Raw genomic sequence first — 9728 nt, forward strand, 5'->3', positions numbered from 1 at the left:
AATAAAATAAAAATTTGTTTAGTTATATTAAGTTAAAAATAATTTTAGAATTAAAAAATAGACTAATAATGATAGTTATAAATTTATAATCGATTCATAACAGTGATTTATGATAAAAACTGATTAAAATAATTATAGTTTTTAATTATTAAATGTAGTTAATTTTAAAAATGAGAAAAATAAAATAAAAATAATTTGATGTTGTTTCAATTTTTAAAAAAAAAACAAATAATTAAAAACAGTTTTTGAAAACAATGAAATTCAAAATACTTATCTAAATAAATTTTTAAATTTTTTTTAAAAATAAACAATAATTTTTAAAAACTAAAAATAAACAGCTTTTGGAACTGTTTGGTTTCTGTTCTCATTTTTATTTTTAAAAACTGTATTATAATGCAATTTTTAAAATTGTTTTTAAAACAAAATAAAATGAAAATTTATTTGATTATGTCAATTAAAAAACAGTTTTAGAATTAAAAAATAGATTGATAATAATGGTTATAGATAGTTAATGGTGGTGATTAATAATAAAAATTGATCAAGATAATTATAATTTTCAATAATCAAATTGAGTATATTTTATTTTTATTTTTAAAAATAAAAATAGATATAGTTTTAAAAGAAATTAAATAAAAATACTTATCCAAATAAATTTTTAAATTTTTCTAGTTTTAAAAAAAATAATTTTTAAAAATAGGAAACAAATAGACCTTTTACATTTCATTCTTCTAGTTTCGAATCATAAAATATTGGCAAAATTAAATCCATGAAAATTTGGATTCAAGCAAAGGAGGATCCTCCGGTAGTGACAAAATTAAGACGGCATGCAGGGTCATTGCCTCCCATTCTTTAAAAGGAAAATGACATTAAAAATGATCTTGAAGTACACAGATGATAATGAGATTATGTGAAATATGATAATTCTTGTAAAGCACTTTTGAAACCTTTTTGACATTAATATATTTTATGAAATGACAATAAAGTCTCCAATTCAAAATAAAAAATGAATAAATAGATCAGTGATTAAAAAAAATTGTAGAGAGAAACTTGTTATTTTCTATCTCGTTCCAATCATTGACAAAAAAAAAGGCCATTATTTAAATTAAAGTAATAAGTGATAGGGAAAATGTTATTCAAGGACCACTAAGAAGACTTAATATCAATTAATGTCCAAAATATTTTGATTTATAATTGCAGGACCAAGAGATTGAAATATAATTAAAATTTATGGTGAAAAGACAAAATTATTCCGAGGAGCTTCACTTCTAAAAGGACAATTAGTTTAAATTAATTTTTCAAAGCAATCAAGGGGAGATTTGATTTCATGACTCCCTGACCACCTAAAAAATTTAGTAGCCACCAAGTTACAAAACTCATTTAAACTTATATGGTGAAAAAATATATGTCTAGCAAACTAAACTTTTAAACCACTTTTATATTATAATATAATGATGTGTTATTAATATTTGAATGACATTTGTTATTTTACTAATGTTATTAGTTAGTATGATATGATTAATTACAAATTGAGAGTTTTAAAAATTCATGTATGTTGCAAGTTATCATTTGTTAATTGACACTTAAATGTCATTAAAATAACATGTTCACATAAGTAATAAATTTAGTCCCAAACTACTTGTTTCTTATAACATAGAGGTGTGTTATTAATTCCAAATTTATTTTTTTTATCTTGTTAAAACTTAAATGAGTTGTTGTCAAAACTCGAATAATACTTATTAATACATCAAACAACACTTGTTATTTTATTAATATTACTTCTGTTGTTATTTGTTGATCATGAATGGATTGTTGTCAAAACCTGAATAGCTTGTTGTTTATACAAGGTGCACACTTGTTCCATTAAACATGCGCTATCTGTCATCAATAACAATTATCTATTCAGGTTTCGAAAAAAAATTCGTTTGAAATTAAAAACAATCCATTTAGGCTTTAATAAGTTAAAAAAACTAATAAAATGGGCTTAATTGTATAAGTATTAGTCCTTTATCAATAAGTATTCATTCAGATTTTAATAACAATTCATTTAAAATTAACAACAATTTATTCAGGCCTTAACAAGTTAAAAAAATTGATAGCTTAGGTCTAATAAAATGAGTATTTACCTTGCATAAATAATAAACTTGGGTTACCACATTTTTTAGGGTTATATATGATTAAATGGGTTTAGTGGCTTCTGGCCGAAGCTCTAACTGCCATTGGTGGTGTTTTAGTGTATGGTGACAATGGTTTTTTTAATTTTAATTGCATTTTAGTCCCCTGGTTCTACATTAATATTTTATAATCTTTTAGTTCTTAATTGATATTAAATTTTCTCAATAGTTCTTGAATGATATTTTCTCTTATTGATATTTACAACACTTAAACTTAGTGATTAAAAAACTATAAATGAAAAGTTATAATTATTTATTCCATTTTAATCATTATTAGAAAAAAAGTAATAATCATTTAAACAAAAGTAGTCATTAGTATTTACAATACTTGAACTTTAATGATTACAAATTTTGTAGAGCAAAACTTGTCATTTGCTATCTCGTTTTAGTTATTACCAAAAATAGATAGTTATTACTTAAATTGATAACTAATATTTTAAATTAAGATTATTACAGTTATTTCACAAAAGAAATTAATATCACCAAGGTTTTAATAAACTTGAGAAGAATTATTACATTGGATAGGACCTTCTTGTTATTTACATATTTTATGAGAATTTTTCTTTCATTTTTCCTTTTTGAAGTATTCTTTAAAATATTTTTTTTTAAAAAAAAGAATGTTGAAATCAATTTTAGCCTCGACTTTTAAATTAATTTATAGTTCTGCCCCTCTGATGATTTTTGGATTGGGAGAATGACATTTAAAGTCCTTTTAAGGAAATTTATCCTAATAAAGACCCATCAGCTTTCGTAAGATAATATCTAATATTGGCGTTATTGCAATTTTTTTTTTTTTAGAGATCTTAAATATCATCCTCCCTTCTGGTCCCATTCATGATCCACCCAGAAATGCAAGTGAGTGCTCGCCGGACTGCTTTCAGCGTAGGCATGGAGCTGTCAGCCCAGCATTCACGACAGCGTTTAAGTTATTATCTAACATTTTTAAAATTGTTTTTCAAATACTTTATAATTACAAAAAAATTATTATATAACATTTTAAGGTTATAGAATTATTTTAAAAATATTAATTATGATACATATTAAAAAGATAAATTAATTATAAATATTATTTTTCAAAACGCCCCACACTTGATAAGCTCGTTACGCCCCTGCCCATATCCAGAGAGATAGAGCCTGCAAATTTCCCCTTTAAAAAAGGTGCATGGTGATTGGTGCACAGTTGTGACACTAAGCTACTGGCTTGTAAGAACTATGTTTGAAATCTTTGATAAATAATATCTATACAATGCAAAACTTTACATGTATTGGCCACCAAAAAGTACTTCCATAATTCTAGAAAATTGATCACTGAGGAAGACCAAGGCTGGATCCCTTAAGTGACTTTTACGTGAGGAAGGAGGACAGTGAAATGGTGGATCCTACTTCTAATCATGCAAGTCCCACAAAAACAGAGCTATCTCTTCATCAATTCTCTCTCTCTCTCACAACTTAAAGCATCACTTTATGAGATCCAAATCTGAGGAAAACCACACTGGACAAAAGAAATAAATCTCAGTATCACATTCCAAACCAATCATCTTGAACAGAGTTTTGGTAAGTATCTTGAGTTGTTCATGATATGACATCCAGACTTCATTACGCTTTGCATTACATGCAAATCCCCCTCAGGCTTCAACTCATCGCCATCGTCTGCAGTTCTTGTTTCAGAATCCTCTTTAGCATCTGTGTTCTTAAAGCTTTTACGAAACAGTGAGTCAAGAAAGTATTTCAGATGATCATTCTCTTGGAGCAAGTTTTTTATTCTGCTTTGTGTATGAGCATGACTTTGGTCAAGTGGAAAAGTTTAGATATTTGGTCAAGTGGAAAAGTTTAGATATTTGGGAGCCATTATCCAAAATGATGGCGAAATCAGTGGAGATATTTCACATAGAATTCAAGCTGGGTGGTTTAATTGGAGAAAAGCTAAAGGAGTTATTTGTGACCGTAAGGTGCCTAATAAACTTAAAGGAAAGTTTTATCGTACTGCTATCAGACCGGCAATGTTATATAGTAGTGAATGCTGGGCTCTAACGGGACAGCAAGAGCATAAAGTTGGAGTAGCAGAGATGAGAATGTTACGATGGATGTGCGGACATACACGTAAAGATAAAATTCGAAATGAGCACATACGTGAAAAAGTGAGGGTGGCACCTATTGAGGAAAAAATGGTAGAAAATCGGTTGAGATGGTTTGGGCATGTACAAAGAAGGCCAAGGGAGGCACCAGTGAGAAGAGTGGAACATATAACTTTGAGTCCGATTAAGAGAGGTAGAGGAAGGCCTAAGAGAACACTCTTGGAAGTTGTTGAACGTGATCTCTTAATTAATAATATTTCTAAAAGCTTAATAAATGATAGAGCACAATGGCGTCTTGCAATCCATGTAGCCGACCCCACCTAGTGGGATAAAGGCTTGTTGTTGTTGTTGTTGTTGTTGTGTATGAGCATGACTTCTGGGTTTTGCTTGTGCAGGAAATACCAAGTTTCTTGTAAGATTCCTCAAAAGTTCAGCTGACAGCTTCTCATGATTCAGTGCACAGCAGATACTAATCTTTTCCTTTTCAGTTAGCCCTGCGTGAACCTGTGGATATGCGCGCGTGTGTCAATGAAATCCTCAAATATGAAAGAAAATTGATAAACAACTAGAGTAACAAGGCAAGCTTTCCCATATACTGTGCGGAGTCTAAAATTAGGTCCCACTCAAGATAATTAATTACTCACAGCTCCATTGACAATTAAACTTAGAAGAATGACAATACAATGAACCTGGGGTTAATTAATTGTCTTAAGTAGGACTCATGCATAATTCTTCCAAAAATAAATTATATTATTCATGACTTATAAATAATACGACTTGATATAAATTTTATCATATATATTAATATTGATATCTAACGAATAGTTAGAGGCTTTAAAGCGCTCACTCCCTAAAAGAAATTTTCTAGCACGCTGGATTATTCATCAAATATAAAGGAAATCAAGTTGATCGAGAAGATACTTATTAGTTAGAAATGAGCTAACTATGTTGAAGAGTGCATGTCATATCTATATATTTCTTCAGTTTGATGTGATCTATTTGTCTTTGGTAGACTAAATCTACCTAAAATATTTTCAAATAGACAAGATTTAGGTTTAATTCCAAATGAATTTATCAAAAATTGTCCAATGAAAACATAACATATGACCAATCAACTAATTAAACATTAAACAAAATATTCACAAGTGATGATTCTATTGCAACTGGTTTCATTCCCATTATAGAAAACAGTATTGCAGAATGGAAATTAGTAAAGACAACAAAACAATTTTAAAAAAAAATTACCCCTAACCTAGCCCTTTCCTTAGGGAAGAGAGACACAAACACTCACGCATGCACACTAACCATGTCAACACCAGGTTTGAACTTAGGACCTCTTTCAAGAGAGGGAGGTAGTGTTGCCGCTAGGATAATTGACTGTTGACAAAACAATTTTTTTTTTTTAATATACATGGATGTATATATGGATAACATGTTGACTCTTTATAAACCAAGCAAATTAAAATAAGTTTACCTTCAGATAAATGTCCATGGCTAGGTATAACAGATCATGAGATTCTCTTGCAGCATCTGGGAGAACTGTAATTAATTCTGCAAATTCAGATGGCTGGAGATGGCAATCCGGAGAAACTTCAATCAGAAATGAGTCCATTGTTTTCGCCACTCTCTTAAGTCTAGCCAAAGATATCCCAAAATCGCCTTCGTTGACAAATACTTGTGCAAGCCTCAGTACAAAATCGACATCAAATGCATGCTTCCTCTCTTTTGGAGGTGGAAGAAGCAGATAATCAATTGCTACTTGATCCAGAAAGGGACCTATAAGACTTAATATTTTGTTTTTGCAGCATGAACTAATTATTCTCAATTTGACACCGACATGATAGAGACTGAACAAGTCTTTGAAAGAAAAGGACCTCTTATCAAGCAATGAAAGCAGATTGATCACAACCTCAGTTGTCTCAGCACTCTCCATCTTTGACTTTGATTTTACAGCACCAATACAACTTAATTTGTGGTAATGAAACAAAAACTTAGAGACTAGAGCATGATCAAAATCATGAGAAATCATTGACCTTACTATCTTGTCAATCAAATCAACCTTCAAGAATAGAAGATGTTCGAACCACCAAGAAGGCCCAGAGCAGTTATTTCTCCAGCTGTTGTTACTGCTAGTTTCACATGAAAACTGGAAACTAGATCTATTAGAAGAACATGTATATGGGCTTGAAGTGCTTGGCAAAATCACAAGCCTCTCTATAAGGTGATCTACAATTCTGTCCAGAATTGTGAAGTAACTTTTTGAAGAAATTGAGTACTCTTGGCACTGTCTTAATGCTTCAAGGAGCTCAAACCAAGTCCATAAATGAATCCCTTCTTCAAGGAATTTTTCAATTTGGGATATCACATTTGATGTTCCAGAAGGACCATCACAGTGCATTTCCATGAAATGAGCAGCACAATAAAGCAGGACTATGTTGGAAGGTGTAATCACCATTTTTGTGCCACTGTAGCAAAACCGTACAATGAGCTCAAAACCATGTGCTCCTCCTGGAAAGTCATTGAAGATAACTTTAAGGACTTCATTTTTACCCATGAAATTACCAAATAAGTTGCTACATAAACTGGAGAAGGAAGAAAGAATATTCTGCAAAGTGTTTCATATGAAGGTTAGATAGCCAGAAAAAGCACTCTACCAGCAAAAAACAAAAAACCAAAAAAAAACAAAAAAACAAAAAACAGAGTTTCTGTAACAAAGAAAGCAAGAAGAGCTTCGGAGTGTTAAAGAAACATGTGGCAGATAGCTTACTTCAACGGAATATTGAAATTAGCAATAAAACCATATCAAGAAAGAAGCAATCTAAGCAATCTTAAACTCTCTTCACCATAGAAATAGGTGCAAACAGGAAAAACGAATTCATCAAAATGGCTGTGCCAACAGATCTCACTGTCTAAAATACTAACTTCGATGAGATTCATTGGTTTTGTAATCTGTACACCTATTTCAGATGCAATGAACGTACCTAAGAATTTCTTCTGCAAGAAGACCTTGACAAAAAGGAACTAATAAGACTAACAAACTTTGGGTGGTCGTCAAGTTAGAAAGAAGAACAAGCAAGCAACGACAGTCAATTTCAGTAATCAATGTTGAAACTAAGTGAGAAAATGAACTATTTCATTAACTCGGAGAAAAGAACAAACACCCACAAGGCATTCTATTCAAGAAACGACGATGTCCATGAAAAAACAGAAGAATAATCACCTTGTTCACCATGAAAGTTGCTTCACCGTTGACGTCTACTTCGAGGTCGCAGCAAGCTCCCATTGGTTAAAATAGCACGAATGAGGCTATAGAAGCATGAAATCAGAATCAGAACTGAGAAGAAAAGAAGGCTTTGAAGCTTCGAAGAAAGTCTGTGACATGTGAATGACCGAACCAGAAGAGGAAAGTGGAGATATACATGAAAAAGGGGTCATCAATTACGAACGGAGCATGAGGAGAATGATGGAACTAGAAAGTTGAGTTTTTGGTCAGTCAACAAAATAAGCGTGATAGTTTCTAAAGAAAGAGAGAATTGCGGGTAATAAAACTAACATGGGATTTACATTTTTTTCAAATAAGATTGAAACACTAAAAAAAAAATATTTATTTGAAAGAATTAATTTCATAAATGTCATAAAGCCAATAGTAGAATTCACACACACACACAGTGGATAAGTAAATGATAAATTTTGTTTTTATGAATATAAGTTTTACATGTGAGCATCAAGCTTTCTAAGATATTTAATAGATAGATAAAAGCTAAATTAATAAAAATAAAGTATCATGTTAATTAGTCCATAAAAATATTGATATTGCCAATTTTTTGGCAATACTATTCCTATAATCATCAATTTTATATTTCAAAGGCTAGACTAATTATACCAATTGAAACTTTAAAACATTATATGTGTTAATTGTGTCTTGCACTACTATGTGTCAAAGATATAGTGGATTCATTTTAAGACAGGTTAATGTCTCTCTGTTTTTCACTATACAATATTTCTCTTTTAAATATCCAGCACTTATTGAAATAAAGTTAAATTAGAATCAATTTGCTTTTACTAGTTAAAAAGAATAGACTGTTTTTATTAATTAAAATTGGATCTAATAATAGGGATTAATCATTCACCACGCCATGAACTAATTCTCAAATTTCACTGAAAAATGCCTATAATTTGTACCTAACATGTCTTAAAATTTCTTTCAATATGAAGACATAAATGTACAATCGATAAAAACAAAAGAATGGACTACTTTTTGCAATGCAATGAATATTTAGAATTAAAACTTTTTAAAAGAGAAATAGAACTTAAAGTTAAGATACTTAATAAAATAAAAAAGTATTATCTAATATAAAATTTATAGTAGATAATATAAAGTTGTACTCCTTCTAGTTCTATTTAAAGGTAGAGAAAGAAAATTTTTTTATCCTATTTATAAGTTTTGTCATTAAATTTTTATCATATTTTTTTTTACCTTTCATTGAATGTTGGAGAGAGAAAATATATATTATTGAAGTGTGTATAGTTAATAGGGGTAAAGTTGAAAATTTATTAAATTTTAAGACAGAATTAATAAATTTTATAATTTTTCTTAATATTGATAAAACATGTTAGAAGTGATTTATAAATAGAACTAGAAAAATATTATTGATAAATAATATAGTGAAATTTAGTTCATTTTTATATTTTGTTTGTTGCATGGGAAACATGATTTTATATAATAAATTTTTTAATGAATGGATTATATCATTTATAAGTTGTGCATCATTTCTTAGATTTATTTTATTGAAATTCACAGGCAAGAGGTGTATAGAAACAATAAAATGTTAAATTTTAATAATTTTCCATTGTTCGACAGAAAGTAATTTATTAATGAAATATTAATTCAACTCTCGCCCTACCCCGGCGTTGGAAAACAACCCCTAGAAAAATAGAATAGAAAAAGAAAGAAAAGAAAAGGCAAATGTGAAAGTTAAGGAAAAAGAGGAGAGACTAACCCTGAAAGTGTGAACCAATATTTTGAGAACCAGAATCAACCGAAATAGTTGGACTAGTTGAACTGTCACGTGGTGAAGAAAATGGTTTAATTAAATTAGTAGTTAGTTTGGGTTAACTCACTATAACCTGAAAAACTTGGCAAAAATTCAGAATCTAAAATAGTTGAAATTTTTTTTCTTTTTACTCTTATTTTAATAATAAAATGTTTATTCAATTTAAGCATATTAATGTCAACTTACTTATTTCCTTTAACAGAACAAATAAGGTAAATTATATATATGTATGAAAAAAAGAAAAAATTAAAATTTAATATGTGACTAAATAACTTTCAATCGGGAATGATATTGTAAATATTTGAATTATTTTTTATATATATGTATAAATATTATTTTATTTAATTATTAGATCATTAATTTGATGACTAATTTAACCATAAAAACATAAAAATTATGACTCATTAATTTTTCTAGTTTATTATTTG

The 9728-nt window shown here is 29.3% G+C and overlaps 1 protein-coding gene across 3 annotated transcripts; it reads right to left on the bottom strand.

The window, feature by feature from the left end:
* Positions 1-3380: 3380 nt before the first annotated feature.
* LOC129296306 (BTB/POZ domain-containing protein At3g22104-like) lies at positions 3381-7720 on the bottom strand. 3 transcript variants are annotated; one of them, XM_054934894.1, is made up of 3 exons: positions 7467-7720; positions 5721-6754; positions 3381-4750 (listed from the first exon to the last, which is right to left on the bottom strand). In XM_054934894.1, the coding sequence occupies exons 2-3, from the start codon at positions 6699-6701 to the stop codon at positions 4514-4516; spliced, it is 1218 nt and encodes a 405-aa protein (XP_054790869.1). In that variant the 5' UTR covers positions 6702-6754; positions 7467-7720; the 3' UTR covers positions 3381-4513. The 3 variants fall into 3 exon arrangements, with proteins under 3 accessions (XP_054790869.1, XP_054790867.1, XP_054790868.1); XM_054934892.1 differs by having other exon boundaries at positions 5721-6851; XM_054934893.1 differs by lacking the exon at positions 7467-7720 and adding an exon at positions 7228-7451 and having other exon boundaries at positions 5721-6851.
* Between the last annotated feature and the right edge of the window lie 2008 nt (positions 7721-9728).

Source organism: Prosopis cineraria, unplaced genomic scaffold (genome assembly GCF_029017545.1).
Source record: "Prosopis cineraria cultivar Desert tree isolate PC_DT_omini unplaced genomic scaffold, ASM2901754v1 PC301, whole genome shotgun sequence".
Classification (NCBI taxonomy): domain Eukaryota; kingdom Viridiplantae; phylum Streptophyta; class Magnoliopsida; order Fabales; family Fabaceae; genus Prosopis; species Prosopis cineraria.

Bases quoted from the DNA above. Each gene is read 5' to 3' on its own strand.
- LOC129296306 (XM_054934892.1), bottom strand. From the start codon at position 7,529: ATGGGAGCTTGCTGCGACCTCGAAGTAGACGTCAACGGTGAAGCAACT. The intron at 6,852-7,466 runs GTGATTATTCTT...AACACTTTGCAG, and splicing joins CAACTTTCATGGTGAACAAG to AATATTCTTTCTTCCTTCTC. The intron at 4,751-5,720 runs GTAAACTTATTT...GCATATCCACAG, and splicing joins CCATGGACATTTATCTGAAG to GTTCACGCAGGGCTAACTGA.